The sequence below is a fragment of the Chinchilla lanigera genome, unplaced genomic scaffold (genome assembly GCF_000276665.1).
Source record: "Chinchilla lanigera isolate Chin_1 unplaced genomic scaffold, ChiLan1.0 scaffold00018, whole genome shotgun sequence".
NCBI classification, from domain to species: Eukaryota; Metazoa; Chordata; class Mammalia; order Rodentia; family Chinchillidae; genus Chinchilla; species Chinchilla lanigera.
This window is the reverse complement of record NW_004955419.1, coordinates 28,524,751-28,548,942: the sequence shown is the minus strand read 5'-3', so window position 1 is coordinate 28,548,942 and position 24,192 is coordinate 28,524,751. Positions and strand designations below refer to the sequence as shown.

The window sequence follows — 24,192 nt, the reverse complement described above, 5'->3', positions numbered from 1 at the left end:
GAGAGGGAGAGGGAGAGAGAGAGAGAGAGAGAGAGGGAGAATGAGCTTATGCATTTAAAAATGCACTCAGCAAATGTTCTGGCTTGTGTCTAGATGTCCCTGCAAAGCCTCATGCGGTCATAGGTAGAGCTTTTTAGTGGTGCCTGGATCTGGAGTGTGTGATGCTAGGATTAAGGGTGTGAGTGCTACCTGCCCTAAGGGGGCGGGGGGATGCATAAGAATATCAGACACAGAGAGGGCTGCTGTGGTTCATTGCTTGTCACTTGTCAGTAGTTGCTTGCTGCCTTCTGCCTGCCCTGCTTTGTCATGAACTGTCTCTCCTCTGCAGTGCCCCTCTGCCATGCCACCCTGCCTTAGAGCCAGCTGACTGTGGACTGAAACTTCTATGAACTAAAAGCCAAATAAACCTTTCCTCCTTTAACTTTGGGTGTCAGGTATTTTGTTTCCGCAATGAGAGAAAGTAACTAACACAGCAATTAACTGCACAACCTTTTCTCAGGGAGGAAGATGTCGGAGGTCCCCTGCCCTCCAAGCTCTGGCTCTGGGAACACAGGCTCTGTACTCAGTTCAGAGGACACGGTACACCACTGGCCTAAGGAGTGCACCCACCTCCAGAGCCATGCACTTGCTCCAGTTCAGGAGGGGGTAGACAGGGATGCTTGTGTTGTCCCCACATCAATGGGGACTTAGCTCAGCTCTAATGCTGTGACCTTGGACAAGAGGACAGGTCTGTGGGGTGACAAGGGCAAGATCCCTCCATGGCCACCTGCAAAACAGCTCATTCCTGCCATAAGCCTGGCCCCTGGTTGGCCATGCTGTCTCTGAAAGCAGCTGGCTTCATGACTCAGAGCCTTTGGCCTTTCCTCCTTTTCTCTGACCTCCAGGAGGGTGGGACATTTTGCTTTGTCTTTGCAGAAAGTCTCCTCCCAGTACATCATATTCGCTATGTAACCGCACTGCTGAGCTTTCAGTGTATCCCAAGAGACAGGTGCCCCTTGGCCCCCAACTTACATGTTGGAAAACAGAATCAGCTCAAGTGACTTGCCTGTGGTTCTGCAGCCTTTGAAGGGAGAGGTGAGATTGACCAAAATCCACTGGCTACTAGGCAGAGCCCGAGTCAGCTGGTAAATCCCACACAGTGCTGCATCTCCCCTAACACTGCAGACAGAGGCAGTGAGGAACTGGGGTCCCTCAGAAAAGATAAGTAAACATTTTAATGGTTTGTCTCTGCAATCCACTGACTCCCCAGAACCTTAGCACAGGGGGCCTGCACAAAGCTGGTCTGCCTGAGATAACCTTAAATGTTCTCTTGGTCCACCCTGTGGCTTCAAAAGAAACTAGAAGGGCTACAAATTAAACACGGACTCACACTACAAGGACGAAAAGACTAAGGGTCAAGAGGGAGAAGCAACTTGGCCAGGTCACTGTTTGAGGACATCAGGGCTTACCCAGGTGGGAAACTAGGACATAAACCCAAAAGCAGCCCCCCTCCTGTTGAGGACAAGCCCTCCCAACCCACACTCCTCTTGGCACTGCGTCTTATCTGATGTAGTCCACCCTGGACATGGGTACTACTGGCCAGGGAGGCTGCTAAACACTGCAACACACAGGAAAACACAATTCAGCATCACGTTTCTGCAGTGCCATACCACTTAGTCACAAGTGCCTTGAATTTTTCATCTGTGAAAAATTCATCGTGTCTTCCTCCTTGGGCAGAATTTTTCATCTGTGACACCACACCCGGTCCACCCTCACAGCTGCTGTGAGGGTCAATAAGACCCTCCCTGGCAGTGTGAACATGTGGGGAAGCCACAGTCACCCTGCTCCTTGGTTTCAAAGTTGAGATACAATACTACCTGGTACACTGCAGGGCTCCAAAGGGCTCTGGAATGTTCCCAGGGACCAAGCTCCCAGTCCCAGCCCTACCTCCACCCAGCAGGTGGGGTCAAGTAAGCCAGGAATGCCACATCTGAAGGAAGTCCTTGAGTTGGACCATGAAGATGTTAGGCAAGAGACATCCTCAGGGGTAAGCACCAGTTGCTGGGGCGGGAGGTGGTGTCTGAGGAGCCACGTGGCTTTTTGGGCAAAGGGAGCTAGAAACTTAGGGTTCACTCAGGTTGGACTGGAGAGTAAGCTGGGGACCAACCCTGGACAGGGAAGCACTGTCTAAGTCTTAGGATGCTCAGGGATGGTGGTGGATGTAACCATGGGCTCAGGACCACCCAGACTAGGTCTAAGGCCCTCCCTGCCTCATCTGAGCTGTGCTTGGCTGTGCTGATTCCTTCGCCTGTAAAATGGGCTTTTCCTGCCTTCCTGAGGTCTGAAGTGGACATGGGTGAGTGAGCCCTGGCAGGTGGTGCAGTGCCACTGAACGTGCAGGATGTCATGGGTACATGGTTAGACAGCTTCGCTCCTTGGCAGTCCTCAGGTAAGCATGGCTGGGAGCCAGACTGGCAGGATACTGCAGCACAGGATGCTCTTCTTCCTTTTTATGACAAGCAGGGCCCTTTCTGAAAGTACTGGTGCAAACACAAACGAGGGGCTCAGGGTCCTGATGTGGGCTTTCGTGTCTTCCTCCCTGGGCAGAAGCTGCTGGCTATCAGGTTGGTTGGCTGGTTCCAGCCTGTCTGGGCTGAGCCCTCTTGTGTCTCCCTGTGCGTCTGGTCTGTTGTTCTTGGCCCAGAAGCCACAGATGGCCAGGCAGCCCCTGGCTGCAGTCTGCCTCATTGCTGAGTGACATGGAGCAGGTTGGGTGACACCGGTAGGGTGTTTACTGCTCTGAGATCCATTTCCTCAAACATTAAATGGATTTCACGACTCTCTAAAGCATGTTGGTCCACCCAAGATCCATGTGCAAGGAGAACAGGAGGAGAGGTTGCTCTGCTGAAATATGGCCATGGATGGTCTCTGGAGTTAAGTGCCTACGGGGTGTGTCCCTCTGTATTCCACACTTCTCTGGGACATGAGACATCACCCAGAGGCTGTAAAACCATTTGGTTCCCTGCTTTCATTTTAAGATAACACAGAGGGAGAGAAAGGAATCAGCAATGCTTCCTGAGCTTTCATCCTTGGGGTCAGAGGCTCCTGCCAGGGACCGAGGTGCTCCGTGAGCACTGCCTGCTACTAGGCATGGTGTTGACCCTCATCAATCTTCCTGGTCCCACCACCCTGGCAGGGGCTTCTGTGTATCAACCCAGGGCACTCACGAGCCCAGAAACAATGCGGACACGTTCTCTGCCAAGCCCCAGATCCAACAGACAGTTTTACTTAAGCAAAAATGAGAAGGAAGATGCAGAAGGGCCTTCTGAAAACCACAAGTTAAAACAGATCTACCCAGTCAGCAGCTGCTGCACCTAACCTGAGGATGCTTTTTGCCTTCCTGGCACTTCAGGAGGCACACAGTTAACTGAGAGCCACCGAGAAACTCTGGCCAAAGTCTATTTGCAAATCTCATGAATGACAGTCACTCCCAGTAGAAAAAATTCCTTGGGGACTTGGGCCTCAGTTTCTTCATCTGTGAAATGGGGGATAGTTTACAATGAAAAGCAATGATAATTTCCACTGAAAGCAAGAGAAAAGAGCTCTGACCTGTGCACCTAGGAGTGGGGCCCCAGCCCTGGCTCTCATGCTCTTAGGCCTCAGTTTCCCAATTTCTACAATGAAGACACTGGACAAGAGGACCACTGAGGTTCTACATCAATGCCTGATGCCCAGGTGCCCATGTCACATGACATGGAACGAGCAACTATTCAGATACTGAACAAAAGCCCCACCTGCACCGAAGGCATGCAGAGCCCCAAAGCTGGAAGAGGAGTAGAGTTTCTCCAAGAGGGAGTTTCTTCAGCGGTGCCACAGAAGGGCTGCAAGGCCTTTGTCAAGGCTGCAGCTCTCTGGACCACCCTGGAGCCAGAATCTGCCTTCAGTGTGTTCCTCAAAAGATTCTAATGCAATTCATGTTTGAGACCCACCATTCTAGTTCCATCTGAGGAAGGAAACTTCTCTGTGATATTCATAGCACTTCATGCTGCTTAGCCTCAGCACTAGGGAAACTCACTCCCCACCAAGACACTCCTCTCAACTCTGGGCAGCTCTGCCGCGGCAGGCTCATCCACAGGCTGCACTGAAATACGACTCACTGTGGCTTGCTGACAACAGCCCGCCCTGACTCTGGTTCCTGCAGGGCACTGCTGCTCCTCCTGTCCCAGAACAGCCCTCAGACACAGGAAGACAGAAGCAGGAGCAGTCGCTGTTCCTCTTCAGATGTCCTCACAGGGCACAATCTGCTGTCCTTTCTTATCCTACTCACCCTTGCTGCTCACATGCCAGGTGGCCTGTAACCAGGCAGTGTCCCTTGGAAGTCTGTCCAGCTTGCTCTCAGTCTTGCTGCCCAGATACTCCACCATTTACGTGGCGTGGCTGCGTCACCCCTCTCCTCCCTGCTAATCCCAAAGGACAGGGCCCGATGGACACACATGTCATCAGGTATGGACAACTCACATTCTCACCAAAACCAAAGGGGCCAAGGGGCCTGGGCCCAAGATCATTAAGAAGCGTAAATCCATTGACTTTGGCAACACTTGTAAGATTTAGAAATGCAATTCTAAAAGGTCATTGTCACTCCTCGGTAGTCAGAGCTCTGGAGGGCAAATCCTCTCATGTTGGACATTCATTCTGGCAGCTTCCTGACAACCCCTTTCCATAGGGTGGAGAATTTTCTCAAAATTAAATCTCTAGCTCTTTGCTCTCTAATGAAATTGATTTCTGCCTTGATACACAACAAAGCTTTCATTTTATTATTTGGCTAGGGTTTGACCACATTAATTACAGGTTTTTTCAGCATGGCTGCAAGTAATTGAGTTCCAAAGTTACTTACTATCGGAACTGATTGCATTTTAAGAGCGCAACTCCCACAAAAGTAAGAGCGTAAGCTGTATCTTCTCTCTAGATATTTTTGGTTAAGACTGGAACAACGCTGAACATTCAAAATGAGAATTTGAATTCAGAAGGGGTCATCATGCTTGCACGTGGAGACTTGAGTCTGGTGTTTTAGGGCCCCACTCACATGGTCTCAGATGATGGGCCTTGGAGGTTTTACCTTTGCTGTGTCAGAACTCAAACACTACCCCAGTTTTTAGATCACTGCCAGCGGCACCACACTACCTGCCTCACAGGACGCTCTGTACAAGCCTGTTCTAGTTGTTTCCTTATACCAGGAACCAGGGACTACAAAGAGCCTGCCTGGTGCCACCCAAATGCATTCTTCTCGTGAGGCTGTGTCCAGCACGCAGGCTGCTCTTTGGGAAGCCATAAGGAGGTGGGGGGTTGTAGAAGGAACGCAGGACTCGGACAGCAGGGGACTGGCACGGCCATGGGTGAGGCACTGGCCTCTCTGAGCCCTTGTCTTTGAGGGCCAAAGGGATCCGCTGAGGAGCTGATCACCCACCAGGCCTTCCAAGGTTACAAGTTACCCCCTGACCACCATCTTACTTACGTTTCATGACGATCCTGATAGGTTGAGACTATCACTCCTTCTATTACACAGATGTAGAAACTGAGGTCACAAAGCTAGTTTGGGCAAACTAAGGGTTTGAACCCAGGATTCCGGTTCGAGGTAGTCGACTCCCTTGGCCATGACACTCTATGGTCTTTCTCTACTGATCACCCCCAGTGAGACCATCCCAAATAACAGACACAGAGAAGCCATCATAAATAAGAGCTCAAGAGACAGCTGAAACCAGAACCAGGTATTCTAACTCCATAGCCAGTGAGCTTCCCACTCTGTCTCATTTAACAATAACAAACTATTATAAAGGAGATTCACTGTGGAAAATCCAGAAAACATAAATAAGCAAAAAGACAAACATCGTCAAGCCATTTCACCACTCACCAACAACTATCAGAGTCTGGTAGTATTTTCCTGTACCCAACCTCCCACCCCACCATGTGTTGCATGTGGTACCTAGGGTCAGGGTGAGCTGAATTTTGTAACCCGCTTTTATTACAATCATCCCTTATTTTGGATATTGTGATTATGTATTCTCCTGAATATAACCTCTGAAGGTGCCCTTGTGCCTGGTCTTCCAAGGGTGGAAACACACTCCCAAAGAAGCCCTTAGCCACAAAACAGTGCCTAGTAGAGGCCAAGTCACTTCAGACCACAAACCCCAGGACCAAAGTCAATGGTATCAGCTGTGAGAGGGCACATTTAGAAAGTAGGGCCCCAAGTTTATAAAGTCCCACTGTAATTTAGAAATTAAAACTGGATGTCATTTTATAATAGCCACACCAGCCAATGAAGAACCACAGGGAGAGAGGACACTGCAGAGACCCCCCTCTAATCTTAATTCTCTACATTCGTATACCTTGCTGTTGCTTCCCCAATAGACAGTCTCTGGTTTTCTCCTTTCAATTTTCTTTACCCTGAAGCCTTACTTAAGTGCTACCACTTCCAAGAAGCCTTCCAAAGTACCACTAACATAATCAACTTTCTTTCCCCTCTTCCTCTGTCACAGTGCTCAGCTGCCTCCCTAGCTCCTTGGTCAGTGAGTTTACAGGCTGATGGATCCTTCTCTCCCAGCCGGAGGTCTGTGCACAGGACAGCTGCACTGTGAGGGCTGCACTGCAGACTTGTTTGTAAGCCCCACCCCGGAAGTCTATGCTGAGAACGTGGCAAGTTGATCCCTAGGCCTTCAGTAGTGTGGATTTTCAAAAGGAAAATAGCAGGGGAAAAGAAAAAAGACGTTCTATTTAAAGCTTTTCTAATAAGCTGGCTTTGCCAAACCCAATTGTTTCTGATATTCCTCTTGGGTGAAGTAATCTTTAAAAAAAAAAAAAGCACTATTAGAAGTGGCAAATCATATTCACAACCGGCAGGATGAAGGCTCTCACTGGGGAAGCTACCCGGAAATAGGCAGGCTGGAGGCCCCAAGCAAGACCCAGAACGTGGCAGCCTCTGCTCAGCAGAGGGTCAGGGTGGCCTGTGTGTGGGATGTACCCTCCACACCTGCTCACACAGCAAAACACTGTTTTTATAGCTTTAGCATTTGAACTATGGGAGCAAAGATGAGGGCTATCAAATCTGACACCTGACTTTATAAATTCACCTCAAATGCAATAGGACATTTATATAGAAAATGGGAGAAGGAAATATAGCACTTCCAGGGATGGGTAGATCCTGCCAGTACCTTGCCTCAGGACCTTAAGAAGGTCCTTTCCTCTTTGTTGGGCCTCAGTTTCTCCCATCTGAAAGTCAAGGTCTTAACCCAGATGACTCAAACCCCTTCTGGCTCTAACTGCTAGGTAGCGTGAGGTACAGTCAAACCCTGCATTTGACATTGAGATTTTACTGTATGAAGCTGGTGGCTTCGAACCCACCAAATGCTTCTAGGTGTGGGCAATCGTATTTTCTCTGGACCCCCTCAGTGTTTACTCAGCTCGAAGCAAAATAAATCCTGTATCACCCTTACCTGGGGTCAGAACGAATTCTGTGCAGATAACCCCACCTGCATTTGCACAGCTTCTCAGCATTTATAGGAGCTTTCAATCCAGTGTTTGGAGATGTGAGGGCTGGTGACCCCCCCACCAGGATTCAGGCTCTGGTCCTCGGGCTCCCAGGTCACATCCTGCTCCACACTGCTCCCTTTCACTGATGGCAGACACAAGGTCTGTAGTTATCCCCATGGCTTGTCCAACAGACCCTCTCTCCCAGGTCCCCAACCATCCTGTCCCCATGTGGTTTTTGCAAAAATTTTGTTAAGTCATATTAACAAGATGTTAGAAATATGGTTGAAAAGAGACGTTTTTCCTCATTTGGAGAGACTACCCACTGCTTCCAAAGGAGCTGTCCCAGGCCATGCGAGATTTCCTGGTGACACACGGGCAGTTAGAATGCCTCCCCTGGTGACCGAGCTGCATGGGCAGACTGACGTGGGCTGATATATAATTAACAACTGGCTGGAAATGTAATCACGGTGGCTCGGGCACTAGAGAGGACCAAGAGCTCTCGGGAGAACAAAGAGCAAGGCAACACGCCTGGCTGGGAGCGGGGATGGAGCAGGCTGAGGAGGGAATGACCCTCTGCTCACCACTGGTCGGTACATCCAGCTCAGCCGGGCCGGGAGGTGCTCTGAGCATGGACTGGTAGAGTGCAGCAGAGTGAATGGGGAAACTCCTTTGCCTCTGGGTCTTGAGCAAAGGTGAGGAAGGAGAAGCCGAGCGAGGGGGAGTATGCTTTCTCACACCATGCCTGCTCTGTGTTGCAGCTGGCAGGGCCACCACCAACTACCCAGCCACTCAGAAACCTGGACATGGTCTTCGACCCCTTATTTTTCCCCCTCCTCATTGGTCGTCCTCTCACCTCACTGGGACAACCACTTGTTCTTCAGTGAGCTGGCACAGCCGCCTCCTGAGGAAGCCAGCCCTTCACTCCTGGTACAGCATACCGGCAAGGCTTCTGAAAGTCTGTCTCAGCCTCTCTGCTACCAGGTGCCCCTAGCTTTAGCCCAGCACCTAGGTGCAAGCTGAGAACCTCCAAGCTGGGCCAAACAAGAAAAGTGGCCCAGGGCTCAGGCAGGTTCCTGAGCTGCTCTGAGCCGTGGCCTCCTCTCCTAAAGAGTCAACAATGTAGGGCTGTGTCTTCTCCACTAGCTTCTTGAGGACTGCATCCAAAGAAGCCAGGATTGCCCAGGTGGGTCACGCATCCTGACACTTGGTTCAGAGCCAGACAGACCCATTTCCTCCTTCTGTTTTGAGGTCTGATCCCCACAAGCCAGATCAGGGCCGTTAGGTCTCTGGCCTTTCTACATGTCAACACTGTCTGAAAAAAAGTACCAAAGAAATGTACCTGTCCTCAGGGCATAATGTCCAGAGAGAGGCTTGGACCCTGGCTGGGCTTTTCAGGCCATGCTTGAGAGGAAGAGGGGAGGCTTCTGCTCAGAAATTCCACAGGGCAAAAAGGTGTCAGGCTGCACTAAAATCCTAGCCCTTTACTCAGTAGCCATGATATATAATGTAACTGCCAGTTTCTGTATTCATAATAATAAAAGCAGTAATTCTTGCCCTGCTCATCACAGACTGCTACAGCACAGAGCTGGATTTTCCTAAGAATCAGTCCCCTGTGAGGCACTGTGCACGTACTACCTCACTGGGGGCTGCCTGAACCTCTCTCAAAGCAAGACAGTAAATCAAGGGCCTGTGATTGGTCCAGGGCACATAGCTAGTCAGGTGAGTTAGGATTTGAACCCGAGTGTCCTAGGAGCCAGGCCAGCACTCTTCTCACACTGTCCACTCACATGCTCCCGAATCCCCATGACACTGAACTCAGGATCCAGGAGCACGAGGTTTGAATGTGAAGGCATCAGCTTGGGAAGCACTTTCGCACTGCAGCATTCATTTCCTTGGTCATTTTTAATGAAGAGGACCACCATCACCAAGAGCTCTTTTTCTTTTTTTTTTTTTTTTGGTTTTTTTCCAGTACTGGGAACCGAACTCACGACCTTGCACTTGCCAGGCAGGTGCTTTGCCACTGAGCTAAATCCCCAGCCCCTGAGAGCTCTTTTTCATCATGTAAGGTATCTGCATGTTCCAGAGCTTGCTGTTCTCACTTGGTCCCTTGCAAAGAGCTGCTGAGGAGTGGGTTTGCCTAAAGCAGTAGATTCTAATTACAGCATTTTCTTTAAACTTTTTTAAAAGAGAAAATATCAAGCACAGTAATTGAGCATAAAGCTCACTTTCCTCCATAAGCCACAAAAGGACAAGAAATCCTCCAAGGATGGACAGCAAAGAAGGCCCCCTCCCGAGACTCAAATGCAGTAGAAAACAGGGCTTGGGGGTAAGGTAGGCAAGCTGCTGCTCTTCTCTATGCCTTGGTTTCTCCACTTGTACAGTATACTGGAGCAAATAATATAAAAGGTCTCTTTCTGTTCCCTAATTCCAAATTTCTGCACACTGTACTCCCAGTGTTGCTGCCCATGTGATGAGACCACACTGAAGCTCTGGTGGAAAACAAGAACCTGATTCACAATGTCTGTAGATGTGACAGGACAGCTTTAGGGGCAGCAGGATGGTAAGGAGGCAAAAAGAAAGGCATGTTGAAGGGGTCATCTCTAGCTACCAATGAAGACTTGGGGGAATCAGAGAAATTAAAATGACTTATCCAAGCTCACGAAGCCAGAAAGAGAAAGCCTGGACTTGACTCTAGCTCTGCAAGGCCACATAAATTTAAACCCCACCACTGCAAAGGACAGTGGAAGAGGGCATAGAGAGACATGGGAGTCGAAGCCAGACAATCCATTAGACTCCGGGCTACAATGATCTCTTTCTAAACTGGTTTTCCTACAGAGCCTGTGGCTCTCCAAAGTCTACAGACAGCTGAGCTACCACTGATTTGAGCACTTACTACCTGTTGGGCACATGCTAAGCTCTTTCATGTATTCTGTCCCTCCAATACACCATGAAATGTTTCCAGGATAGGGATACCGAGGCTCAGCCATGCTAAGCCCCTTTGCCCACCACCACCGTCCTAGCAAGTGGCAGGGCTGTGCTTCGAGTCCAGGCGGACTGATCTGGAGCCAATGTCTCTGCACCTGTGCAGAGTTGCCTTCCTGGGGAAAGAGGAATGGAGGTGCTGGTGATGGGGGACACTGCACTTGAAAGAGGCGGCTTCCTCCCCTTCTGGCTGCTGTCCACCCCGAAATGCCTCAATCCTCCTCATACTCCAGTGACTCTCCACCCCCACCGGAGTCTTTTACTATCCGCCACTGCTCCCTAGGACAGAACTGTTGGGGCTGTGTGCCTGGAACTACAGCCAGCTGCCCTGCTAGTCCGCCTGACCCCCACCTTCACCCTGCATTCCTCCTCTGGCAGTCCCCCAGCCCCACTAGCTCAGACAGGCATGGGGTCAGAGGAGCACAGGGTACACGGCCAGGAACCCAGGGCCTGCAGTCCAAGCTGGGCAGTGAGAGTCGTAAGGCAAATGTGCCCCAAGCTTAGCTGCCTCCCTTGGAAGTTTGTCCTTAAGAGGGCTCACTGTACCCTCAGAGGCCTGGTGGGGACTCTACGAACTGAGGACTGAAATCCAAGCTTTCTGGGGCTGTGTGGGGTCTCAGCACCTGCTGCGGAGGCCCCAGTCGCCTCAGAGGGACTGCTCTCGTGGCTCATGCTGGTTTAGCCCCCTTAGTTTAGGACCTTGGTTGCTGACCTACTGGGGGATGTTCAGGTGGCAGAGGGGAGCAGTCTGTGACAGACGCAGGGTCCACAGGCCTCTGCGCCCCCGTCCCTCCCACCCTACAAACCTTTATTATTTCTTGCTCCTGGCTGTCAACAGCAACAAACTAAGATTAATCACTTGCCTGCTTGCCTAGACCCAGACATGCCTACTGTTTGAAAACTCTCTCCTTTACTACATAAATCAATGAGGGGAGAGAAGAAAGAAAAACATTCCTAACTAAAATGCTCTTCTGGGCCCTGCAACACTTACCCTCCACTGCAGCCCCAGGAGGCATCTGCTGGGTAGGGACTGGGCGCCCAGCAGTCAGCACTAACCGGCTGCTCCTAGCAGATGCGAGGGGGTGTCATCAAGCAATGTGAAGGGCTAGAGGCCCAATTTTGATAAAGTGACTCCCTGGGAGTGAGATGGGGCCCTCCTAACATCCTCAGGCTAGTGGGAAGGGTTCTATGGCTTAATCATGAAACCCTTAAACTAGATACTGATAGAACTCTGTGCCTCGCACATGCTGGGCAAATGTGTAGCTCTACCACTGAGCTACACCTCCAGCTCCTCATTTTAAAGACACCAATGAGGAAGACACTAGCTCTAGAGATCTAGTTTAGCTCAACCAGCCTGGTCTCACCCCCAGGGCTCTGTCCACAGTGCTGCCTCCATGGCATCTTTTTGGCCCCTCTGTCCCGTCCCTCTGTCCCTTCCTTCCTGCCTGCCTGCCTACCTGCCTGTCTTGTCTGTCCTTCCCTCCCTCTTGCCACACTGGGAATTAAATATAGGTGTAGTCTACCACTGAGCTATATCCCAGTATTTTTTAAATTTTATTCTGAGAAAGGGTCTAAATTGCCCAGGATGGCCTTGAAGTCATGATCCTCCTGTTTCAGTTTACCCAGTAGCTGGGATTACAGACGAGTATCACCATACCTGGCTTTCATGGTGATTTCCAAGGCTCCAGAAAAGCTGGGAAAAACACAGCTCAGCACCTGATAAGCACCTGCTGTGGACCAACACTGTGGTGGGGCTCACCTGCACAGTCTACTTCTTCCCTACACACCTGACTCTTCGGGGTTTGACAATGGAGGTAAAGGAACTTGCCTGGCATCGCACAGCTGGTGTTAAGATGGGAGCCAGGGCTTGCATTCAATATCTTTGACTGCAGAGCCTGTGGTTTTCTCTCTACATCTGGAAGAGGGCTGCCCTGGAATTCCCTGGGATGCCTCTCACCCCCTGGCCATGTCACAGCCTCTCATAACAGGCCCCTTGCTAGTTCTTGTGCCCTGCCAGCTCAAGTAGCATATGTGTGGCATGTGGGGACACAGAGGCAGAAGTTGAGTTCCTTTTTCAACAATACTCACGGTGTCCTGATTTCATTAACAGTCTAGATTACAGCTCAGAGAACATCTCTACATCCAACACAAAACCTTGAGTGCCCCATGGGATAAAGTCTTCATCCTTCTACCTGGTGACCAGGGCCATATCTTTCCTGGAAGATGTCAACGTGACATTGGTTCTTGGTCTCCCTGAATAGTAGTTCAGACTGGACCTGAACTTACTATGTAGCCCAGGCTGGTCACAGGATGCAGTGATCCTCATGCCTCAGCCTCCCGAGTGCTGGGATTACAGGTGTGTGCCATCCAGCCGGCTCAACACTGGTCCTTATATAATCACGATACTCCCCATCCTCTGTGGATTCCCTGCTGCTGTGCCCAAGTCAAGGCCGGCTCATCCTCCACACAGGGCTCTTCGTTCCCTTCTCTCTTGGACAGCCCAGAGTGCTTTCCACCTTGAGCGACTCTGAACACTTCCTATACCACTATAGGGGTCAAGTCGTGTGATCCTGCAGGACCTCAGCAAACAGCTGCTGCTGAATGGGAGAGAGCTTAAAGGGACCAGAAAGGCACCTGAAGGCTCAAGCTGGCGTGCAGGGCATGACAGCAACAGGCCAGGCCCCAGAAGCGTCTGAGGCCACATTTACAAGGATGCCAGCAGTTAGTCTCTGCGGATTTGAAGGTCGGTGGCTCCTTTTGTGAGGAATCTATAGAGGATAAAATCTCTGCCTCAACAGAGATAGGGCTGAGTCCCTGTCAAAGAGGCAGTGGTGAGGAGCATCATGGTGCACGTGTGATCACTGCTACTGGGGAGGCTGAGGCAGAAGGATTGTAAGTTGGAGGCTGGTACTGGTAACTCAGTGATACTTGTCTCAAAAAATAAAAAGGGCTGGGGATATACATCTCAATGGTAAAGTGCCATGTGTTAAGAAGAGTGTTAGGCAAAGAAAGGGGAACGGGGAGAGGTGAGGGCAGAAGAGAAGCAAAGCAAAGCAAAGCAAAGCAAAGCAAAGCAAAGCAAAGCAAAGCAAAGCAAAGCAAAGCAAAGCAAAGGCCTCCCTGGCCACTGGCTTCCTGCTTGCCATGGCCTTAGGAGTGCCAGTCTGCATGCCCCATCCCAAGGATGGCAGGATGTTGCTCTCCCCTAGCTGCAAAACCTGTAATCTTTGAAATCCCTTTCCCCTCACCTTGCTCAGATTCTTTGGCAGAAACATATGCCACCAGACTTGTGAAGAGCATTCACAAAGGCATTCCAAAGTGTCCAAAGTGACTGAAGCAAGCCTTTAATGAGATTTTTTTCTTAACTTCTTTTTAAAACCCCTTTCCTTACTGCCTGCCTTTCCAGAGACAGGAAACTGTGCTAAGAGTTTTCTATTTTCTTGCCAACTTCTAAAGTCCCAACCCTTTACTCCCTGAGGATGGATTGAGCGTACCCAAGGGCCAGTGGTAGGTATGAGGTCAACCTGTTGCCACTCCTCAGGCAGGGACAAGGAAGGGTTCTGCAGACAGGAGGGAACAGGGACAGGTGACAGTGACTGGCAGGATCTCTGGAGTCAGCTTTGAGGTATAGGTGCCTGACACGGAGGGACCTCTGGGCAGGGGTGGAGCGCACAGGTGGGAAGATGTCTGAGGGCTGCTGACTTGCAGGGGAGGGCTGCGGGAGTGGGGTATCAGTGTGAGGGAGGAGCCTGAGAGTTAGGTTCTCATTGGGGCCTGACAGTCAATGCCCCAGCAGCACTGAGAATTGTGACACACTCCCCTGGGAGGCACAGGTGTCCTGCTGAAGCTCTTCTGTACCTCTATGGCTTTGCCCAGGCTGTGTCTTTGAAGATGCCCTTCCGGCTGCCCGGGCACAGGGAACACCTATCTTTTGTCTCTGTCTCTCTCATTTGTGGTACTGGGGTGGTACCCAGGTACACATTCCCAGCCCTTGAGCTGGGAATTCCCAGTGCTTTTTATTTTTTATTTAGACAGGGTTTCACTAAGTTGCCCAGGCTAAACTCAAACTTGTGATCCTCCTGCCTCAGCCTCCTGGGCACTTGGGATTACAGGTGTGTACCACTGTGTCTGGTTTCTTTTCAAGTGCAGCCTCCTCATTGCAGATGCTCCTGACTCTCTGCAGCGGGGACCACTCTCTTGTTTGCCACCTCTGGGCTCCCAAGGCCCTGTGGACAGACCTGCATGCAGTGAGGTACAGGCTGATCTGCCCAGGCTCTAGTCCCAGAGCCTTCCGCTCCTCACTGTGTCTCTTTCTGATGGTCAGCCCAGTGCCTGGTACAGAAGGCTTTTATAAATATCTTGTGAGGAAGGATAGAATGGGTGGAGGGCCCTATCCTCTGAGGCCAGACTCTCGCAAATACTTTCTGCACCCTGGAATAGCCTCACAGAAGGTCTGGATGCTCCCATGAAAATGCCAGAGATGGAGAACCAGCATAGCTGGAATTCCGATGTCAATTTGCACCCAGTCCTGATAGCATGGCGCACAGGGATGCCATTCCCCACCTCACTCTGGCAGGCAGGCTGGACTAAGTGGGAAAGCACACACCTCACACAGTGGCTGGCAGACTGGTGCTCACCCAGATTAGCTACAACATGCAGTACCTGGGCAGATCCACTTGCACTTGAGGTGATTAATGCCTAGGTGTTGCTCCCTGGTGGGCAGCTGGGCAGGCCAGGTGATGCAGTGGCCATTCTGGGAAGCACATCTGCCTCCTGGGCATGCTCTGCCCAACCCAGCCACCGGATGGTCTAACCCACCTCCCCACTTTGGGTTAGGCTTCTTCAAGGGAAGGCCGACCAGGTAAGCCCACCCCTCTGGGCTTTGTGGGTGGTGATCTAATGGTTCTAGACAAGCATGCAAAACTAAATCTTCTATCTCCAACACCCCTGGGCGCAGACCAGCCATCCAAACTCCAGTCCTGATAATCAGATCCGACAGCATGGGGGCAGCAAGGAAGACCAGGATCCTAAGGCAGTGTTCTTGTCCAGGGTCCTGGCAGACACCATGCCACGTCTCCCAGTCTCCTCTCTGGCCTGAGAGGTGCGGATCATTCAGCCAGAGCATGCGGAGGACAAAGGGGGCTGAGCCCACAGATAGAGACAAGTGGGGAGTTAAAGTCCAGCTCTTCTCTGGGCAGATATGGGGAGAACTTGTTAAGGGCACACAATGAGCAGTAAGTGGCAGGACAGGAGGCCTGTCCAGAATTTGGCAACAGCTCTCCTAAAAATGGACTTCAATTAAACCACAGGGCTGAAGGCAGGAACACAGAAGGTAATAATGTTGTGGGACTGAGGCTCAAAGAAGTGGCCTGGCGGCCGTAAGTCAGGGAGTGGGGAAGCCGGGGAAGGCTAGTCCCCCACTGCCTCACCACAGCACCAGGCCCTCTGGACTACAACACCATTGTGGGGACAGATCCAAGGTGCTGTCCATCCCTACTATCTAGGGACCAGTACAGGCCAGGGATGAAAGAGGACTGCACTCTTCCCCCTTGAAATCCATCTGTGAGGTGACATTTGGGCCTGTTTGTGTAACTAGGGGCTGTTCTGGAGAAACAGATTGTCAGGTGTACCCAGTGTCCCCACGCCCAGGCAGCCCTCCCTGGTTCAGGGCTCAGCACCTCCCCATGGAATAAACAAGTCCAGGCAGCTGACGAGGCTCTGGCCCTGTGGAAGGAATGGCTCGGTACAGCATGGGGTGCTCCATCCTGTCCTCCTCTGTATACCAATTAGTTCTTTCACAGCTGTTTTTTCAAACAACTGGAATTCTAGGCAGATTGAGACTCATGGAAGAACTCAGGCTGACAGGAGGAGCAATGACCCTGCAAGACCAGCGCCCTGGAGTTCTCAGGCTGCCAGTGGCTGTGGGGAAGGCTAAGTCCCATAGCCGATGCCACCTGCCTCCTTTGCCTCTTGCAGCCTAGAAGAGGCCATTCAACCAGGTCACAGGCTTATCTCTGGGCAGTGATGGGGGTGGCAGCACTGCCCAAAGCAACCGGGAGCTGAGGGCCCTGATGGAGGGCAGCTCCTTGCCACTGCTCTTGTTTCAATCCAATTATGGCTTCCCTGGCTTTGGCCACCACTGCCTGGCCTGCCAAGCTGCAGCTTATACACTGAATTTCCCTCCACTGCCACAACTGACCAGAGTCTAAGCTATCAGTTCTAATGTCAGATGATGAAGCATGCAGGGGCCAGCAGCTCAGAGAGTGGACCACTCCTACTTTTTGTGTGTTTCAGTGTCCTTCCACTTGGTTAGAGTGCTCCCTGGCCAGGCGGTAGTCCAGCTTCTTATTGAAACAACCATCCCCCTCCCCCTCCCCCCCATGACAAGACACTACCTTGAGGCAGCTTTGGGTTGCCCTAACTTTTTATTAGCTTTTTTATGAAACTTCTCTCCCAGGGCTGGACTCTGCCTGTAACTCCCCTTTCCAAGGACATGTGACCACATCTGCCCCTCCCTTGATAGTCCCTCAAGTGTGGTGTCTGAAGGTCTCTGCATATCCTTCCTTCTCCCAGAGCCTCTGCAGCTGTCCAGCCTCTCCCTGCGCCTGTTGCCTTCCCCAAGCACTGCAGTATGTCACAGACCCTCTCTGTGCAGAGCCCAGCACACTGGGCAGGGCTGGGCAGCCTCATGTTTTCTGGCGACACTGAGACCTCTGTCTACATTGCTAGCATGTGAGCTCTCCCGCCAGCAGGGTCCTGCAGACCTGATCTCACACAGAGAGTGCCATGGTGTCTGTGGGGTTTCTGCTGATGGAAGGGCTCAGGTTTACAACCCAATTATGCCACCGTGTCCTTGGCAAATCCTTCCTTACTCTGGGCCTCAATTTTCTTCTCTGCAAAATGTGTTTTAGAAGATCTTTTAGGCCAGGTGGGTGGTGTATGTCTGTAATTCCAACACGCAGGAGGCTGAAGGAAGAAGACTGCTGCGAGTTCAAGGACAGCCTGAACTACAAGAGACCTTGTCTCGAATGAATGAATGAATGAATGAATGAATGAATGATTTTTAAAGTGGTCCCACTCAGCAGTAGCACTGAATAATGGAGTGGCCAACCTCCATTGGCGGGTTACAAAGCAACCACAGCCAACACTACCAACAGGCTTCTTCCCCACTCTTCCCAATGTTCCCGAATCTTGGTGAAACACGCAGAAACCAGACCCGCCCAAACGGCAACCCAGAGTCCAAGGAAAGGGTCACCACAGCAGCCACGTGGCACTGTGGAGAGTGAAACGGCTGCTCTTGAGTTCTGGCCCTGCCACACAGGCCAGCCATCCCCTCTTGTGAGTCTCAGTTTCCCAATCTGCAGAATGAGGTTTAAGACAGGAAGGGGACAGGCAGAGAGCTTCCTACACAGGACCCAGCTCACAGCATGCATGAGACTATTCCCAGCTACTTATTGAACTCTAGGACAAGAATCCTTGTCTTTGGAAAGGCAGCAAGGGAAAGCATAACAACTCCTCTGGGTCCCGGGAGAGCAGCATCAAATTTAAACCAAGTCTTAAAATAACTTGTGCTGGCAGCTTCGCCAGGAGGAGGGCTGTTGTGGGTTTCTGCATGCTGTGCCAGGGCTGCAGGGTGGAGTGTGCGTGTGTGCCTGTGAGCGCTGTACTCACTTCAGTGACAGGGAGTAGTCATGCTTGCTGGTCTGGCTGTTCCGCACGAGGTAGCTACACTCCTTGCAGAGGCGCAGCAGGTTCTCGGCGTCCCCTCTGCTGATGGCTCCATGATACCAGCTGGGGAGAGGGCAGAGCATGGTCAGAGCCTGGTAGGGACAGGGCTTCCACAGCCTAACCACCTAGAGAAGCTCGGCACCTTTGGGGCAGCTGCCAGCTGCCTGGCCACCAAGGGACAAGGCAGGTATCCACTGATTCCTTCATTCAATGGCTGTTTACCAGGTGTCTGCTGCATGCCAGTTCCTGGCTGGGGTACTGAACAAACCCAGGCTCACACTCTGGCACAGGGGGTTAGGCAGTAGATGCTAGATGGTCACACAGTGCACTGTGGTGAAAGGAGACAAAGTAAGGCTAGATCACATGGCTGGGGACAGGTAGGTGGCCAGGAAAGCCGTGTGGAGGGAGTGCCATTTCAGTGCAGACCTGCAGGAGGTGAGACAAGACCAGGAAGGAGAAGCATTTTGGGGAAACAGACAGCAGGCAAGGAAGAGGCTGAGGAGGGAGTCTGCACAGTGTGTTCTAGAAGCAGCGTAGGGCCAGTACCACTGGGTTGGGGGTGGCAGTATGGCTGGAAAGGGTCCACAGCTTTCTCTCTGTCTGACACATGGAATCAGTCCATCAGAGGGTGCTGACAGGGAAGGCATGCTCTGGCTCTGAGACATGTGTGAGGCAAGGGGACAGTGCTCATCACTCAGGACAGGGAAGTTGGCGTACAGTGGCCATACCATGCTCCCACTTAATGTCCTGGCCACTGGTTGGACACATGGGAATCAAGCTGCACTGCTTCCAGATACCACACACGCCAGAGTGGAGCAAGGGACACAGTACAGAGGGCCTAAGGCCCCCAACCACAGGGTGAAATGGGAACACAACTTTTCATGGCTGCAACTGCCAGAGGTCACACCCCAGTGAAAGAGTAAAGCTCTACCTGCTATCAAGTGGTGGTGCGACATGAAGCCACAAGAGAAGCAGAGATGCTGGAAGCTGGCAGAGCCTCTGCTCCCTACCATGTTAGGGGCATGGCAGCCCTCTCCAGGGGCTGTGGGATGACACGAATGACCTACAGGAAGGTTTGTGCAAAGCCTAGGGTGGGTGAGTTTCAATGAACGGCAGAGGGAGCATCTGCAGAGCTTGGGCCAGCGGCCTGTACGGATGGCATCTCCATCTTTGAGGACTCTGAGCTCCTGCAGCCCATAGGCTGTGCACTACATTTCCAGCTTATGTGTTGACTCTGCCTCCTGATGCATGCCTTGGACACGGTACCTCTGAGGGTTTTGACACAGACGTTCTGCCCACTCCCCACTGGCGGCCACTGCACACTTCCTGCCACTGACAAGACAGTGCTCCCCAATGAGTGGCAGTGGCCACGACAGTTACAACCTAAAAAGCAGCTTTAGAGAAATGAGCACTGGAGAACATCTGTGGCCATAAAGGGGGCGGCCGGGGAATTGGGCACCTGGCAGGGAGACCTGCCTAGGTCAGGGGTTAGGGGGGTGATCAGGCTGCAGACCCACTTTCCCTTCTCCAGTTACTGCCATGATGGAAGTGTTTCCAAAGCCAACAAGGCCCAAGCAAACTTTAGAGAGGACACAGGGCTGTACAGGGAGGATCAGTGAGAAAGAGCTGGCTTCAGAAACAGAGTCAACAGACCTAGTGAGACTGTCCTCCAGAGACTTCGCCTGTGTGACACACCCCCAGTGTACTCACAAAAACACTTTATTAGGAAAACAACTTCCAGCCATTTGAAGCTGAGTTGTCCTCAGGGAAAGACCTGGAAGAGGTCTCCAGGGAAGTGCTGCCCGCTGCCTGCCCCTCCCAGGCACAGAAGCAGGCCCTGCTTGGCTGCAGAAGGCCCTGGGGGTGGGGGTGGGGGGCTCAGTCCTCATTAAGGTAATCTCTGGTGGTAAACAGGATAAGCTGCCGGTTCCTTTCCAAAGGGAGAGAAAGGCAGGGGACTCAGGGTCGAGGATCAAAGGAGAGAAGGAGCAAAGGGCATTGGGTCAAGAGCCACCAGTCACTGGGTAGCCTGCCAGTGGGCGGCTATATACCAGAGACAGACTGGGCTTGGGTGGTCTTCAGGAGGACCTGCCTGGGCTGAAGAGAGTTCAGTCAGGCCATTTTGGGGACCCCATGGAGGGGCCAGTCAAGAATCGGGGGATTAGGGAAATTCAGCCGGGACATTCATCCCAGCAGTATCCACTACTTCATTCAATATTTACTTACTGCTCACTATACTTTTGATCTCAGGGCTGACGTAGTGAGGAGGAGCAAACAGAGAGATAGAGGAAACCATTCCAGACAGTGACAAGTGCTACGCAGGAATACTAGGGTTGTGATGAGGCAGAGTGACTGGTCTGGGAGGGAGCTGGCTGCTTTGAACAAATGGTCAGGAGAGGCCCTTGAGGGTATGGCATTTGACCTGAGACCCTTGGTAAATGGCCAAAGAAAACATCTCTGCAGAGTAAACTGCAAGTGCAAAGGTCCTGAGGAAGGAAGGTGCTTGGGGTGCCCACATAGCAGAAAGGTGACAAAAATCGCCTCGCACTGTGAACACAGAGAGTGGTATAGGAAGTGAAGGGAGTGGGGGGCAGGGCCAATGAGGCCTTGTGGGCTGGGCGAAGCACTCTGATTTCATTTTAAACACACGAGAGAGGAAGAGTATTGTAAAGTAATGTCACTTGTTCTGGGTGATATTGGGGTGAACTAGCCAGGCTCCCCTGAGGAGAAGGGAAGCAGGAGACAAGCCAGCAAGTGGGAGATAGTTGCAGAAGAGAGGAATAGGCAAATTCTGGTGTTTTTTGGGTTTTATTATTTTTGTTTTTTTTTAAAAATGGAGATTGAACCCAGGGACTTCATGGTGAGCTATAGCCCCAGCCATTTTTTATTTTTCTATTTTGAGACAGTCTTGCTAAGTCACTAAGTTGTCCAGACTGGGTTCTAATTTGTGATCCTCCTGGCTCAGTCTCCCAGAGTACTGGGTTATAGGAATGTGCCACCATGCCTGGCTCTCGTGGTGTTTTGTAGGAAGGACTAGCAGATCTCGGTAATGCAGCAGCTGCTGACATAAGGCAAAAAGAGGAATCAAGATGAATCCAGGTGTATGGCTTGAGCTATAACTACACAGATGTGATGCTGTTGATAGTGAGGTGGAAGCTGGCGGCGGAGCAAGTTTCCAGGTGATCAGGAGCCCAGTCCTAAACATGTCAGGTGTGAAATGCTAGGAAGGCAGCTGGAGGTGGGCATGAAGAGGTCTGGGAGAGGTGTGGGTTGGGTCCACCCACCTGTGAATCATCACTAGGATCCTCAAAGTGACTCCCCAGGGAGAGCCTGCAGCTGGAAACCGAGCACAGCAAAGGTAACCCTCAGGTCAAGCACAGGCCAGGAGCCACTGAGTAGGCAGAAGGAACGGCCAGTGGGGCAAGAGAAACCAGGAGTAGAGTTGTAGGAGGGAGCTGCAGCTGAGCTGGCTGCCACGGAGGGCAGGGAGACTGGGGACTCAGACAAAAAAGGGGAGCTGGCTATGGTTGGTGAGAGAAGGGAAGGTGACAGAGAAGAGGAAGTACTGACAACTCTTTGGGGACTTCCTTCATTCAACTGACAGCCATTTTTCAAACACCTATAAGTGTGCCAAGCAATGAGGATGCAATGGCAGCCCAGACAGGTACAATAGGTAGGAAGTATAGGGGTCAAGGTTATTTTATTTACTCATTTAGACGAAGTACAGGGTCAGAAAGTATTTGCATGGTGGTGGTAGTGATGATGCAGGACAGAGGTGTGGTGGGAGAGGGGAGAAGAGGTCTGGGCCTGAAGGTGCTACTTTAACTCTGCAGCCTCATCACCCAGGGCACTGGGGTGGTGGGGTGGGGGTGGTGGTGGGGTGTTGGGGAGGATGAGTGATTCTTTCCATCTGCCTAATGCTCTACTAGAAGTACGTTTACTTATGCACACTTCTTGGTGATGACTCAGGGCTTCTGAAAGGCCACGATAATCCTGCGAGTTGAGACAATGGAGGAAAAAAAGCCAGTCATGACTGGACTTGGCAAAGGGCCTTGTCCGTTAGGAATGGGAAAGGAAGGGAGGAGCATAGCTGCCTGGGACTACGGGTTGGTCCAGCAGTTGTGTGAGGGAAAGCCAGTCCCAGGCTGGCCCTGGGCAGACCCAGCCACTGCTGTCATAGCTTCTATGCATCCCTGGATCATATTCTGTTGATTTAAAAGTACACAGTTCAGTCAGAAATAGCAAAACCTGCCTTGCAATCTGTGTGGCTGTGAGGCAAACATCCCCGGCAGGAAGTGACCCCAGTGAGCTCTGCAGGGCAGGAGTGGTGGCCATGAGGGAGGTTGCAGCCTCCTGGGATAATATGTGGTTATAGCACATGACATCTTTCAGAAAACCCTGCATACTGCTCCACAAGCGAGCCTTTCTTGTGAGGTGACATATTTAGTTGCGCAGTACCAGAATCCCCCAGGACCGGGACTAACACAGTAGATGATGCACACTGGTATCCTGGCCTTAAGAAGGGCCTACTTTGGTCCAGGTGTGTTCCAGGTGATGAGTGACATGCAAGGGGTGGGGCAGTAAGGGAAAGTTGTGGCCCAGATCAGGAGGCTGGGTGCACGAGTCCCAGCCAACTTCTGCATCACTCTGGGCCCTGATGTTCCCATGTGTGCAGTGGGGAAACCTTTTCATAGCATATTTGCTGGCTAAGCAGATGATACACCTAAAGGTACCAGCACAAGATTCCATCCCTGCTTTATCAAGTTCCCAAAAAATTCATCTTGGTTTGGGTATGTGGATAGGTGAGAAATGGAAAAGGCAGTCTGGGGCAAAACAGAGGGAATGGCAGGCCAGAGAGATGGAACTTTGTCATGGAGGTACTGGGGAGCTGCTGAAGGTTTTGGAGTAGGCAGGGATCTATCCGCACACTGTGAGGTCTGGCAGAGCAGGGAGATGACCATGGCCAAGGAGGATGGGCAGTAAAAGGCCTGGCCAAGCACACTGCTGGGAGTGGTGAAGAGGAAAAAGGGTTTCAGAATTCAGGGGCTCTATGGGTGGGACTTGCTACTGAGTGGAGGTGGTAAGTCTTTGAGAAGGGGTGAGCAAACCTAAATCAAGAATGTACAAGAGTTGCTCAACTTACATCAAGCTAATGTAGAGACAAAATATCTGTGGCTAGAAAAAAATCCCTAATTTACACTGAGGAGACAAGCTTAGTTTCTACTTATTTTTCAACAGCTGACTTGCTGCATGATGAAATAAGAAACTAGGATAGGAAAGTGGGGCAAACCAGTCAAATGACTGAGGGTGAAGCTGGGTGGAGAGACAGAGCTGCCACCAACTGCCTGCAGCCTCAACTCCATGAGCTGCAACCTGTTCCCCTGTACCAGAGGGGGAGCAGGGTCAGGTGAAAGACTAAGGTGCTCTCAGTAACTATAGGAACTGGGGTGAGGCTGGGCTGTACCCCTGCAGAACTTACATTTGCTTCTCCAATGGGACCGCAGGATCCACTCTTTCTCCCAGGATCCCACAGAACTCGGGGCTCCCATGCTTGATAGGCTTGAAGCCCCCTCCAGGAGCACGAAGCTGGCGCCGCCGGTCCCGCGAGGGCGAGGGGGATGACTGCCGTTTCTCACTGCCATTGAACTGGGCTGTGACACACAGAGAAACAGCACATGGTTACTCAGGACTCGGTCCAGTGGGTCATGGGGGGCATGCTTGGGGCAACATTCAACCGTTCAGCACATAATCTGCAGAAGGCAGAGTTTCAGGTAACGAAAAAGCACAGCTCCAGAAATTTTGTTTTCTGACATGGTTTGAGTATGTCCTGTCAAAGCTCACACACTGGGTCTCGGTTCTTTAATACAGCAGTGTTACAAGGTGGGGCTTAGCGGGAGGTGTTCGGGTCCTGGAGGGAGCACCCTCACGAATGGAATATGCACCCTGCCCCCAGGAACAAGTGGATCTTTTTGGTACTGG

At 51.5% G+C, this 24,192-nt stretch overlaps 1 protein-coding gene across 1 annotated transcript in view; it reads right to left on the bottom strand.

The window, feature by feature from the left end:
• Positions 1–24,192, bottom strand: part of Shb (Src homology 2 domain containing adaptor protein B) — a gene marked incomplete at its 5' end in the record, with an annotated part of 132,595 nt that overhangs the window by 7,006 nt on the left and 101,397 nt on the right. Inside the window, 2 exon segments of the mRNA XM_005382857.2 lie at positions 18,157–18,276; positions 23,693–23,864. Of these exon segments, the coding sequence (XP_005382914.2) occupies positions 18,157–18,276; positions 23,693–23,864 (292 nt within the window).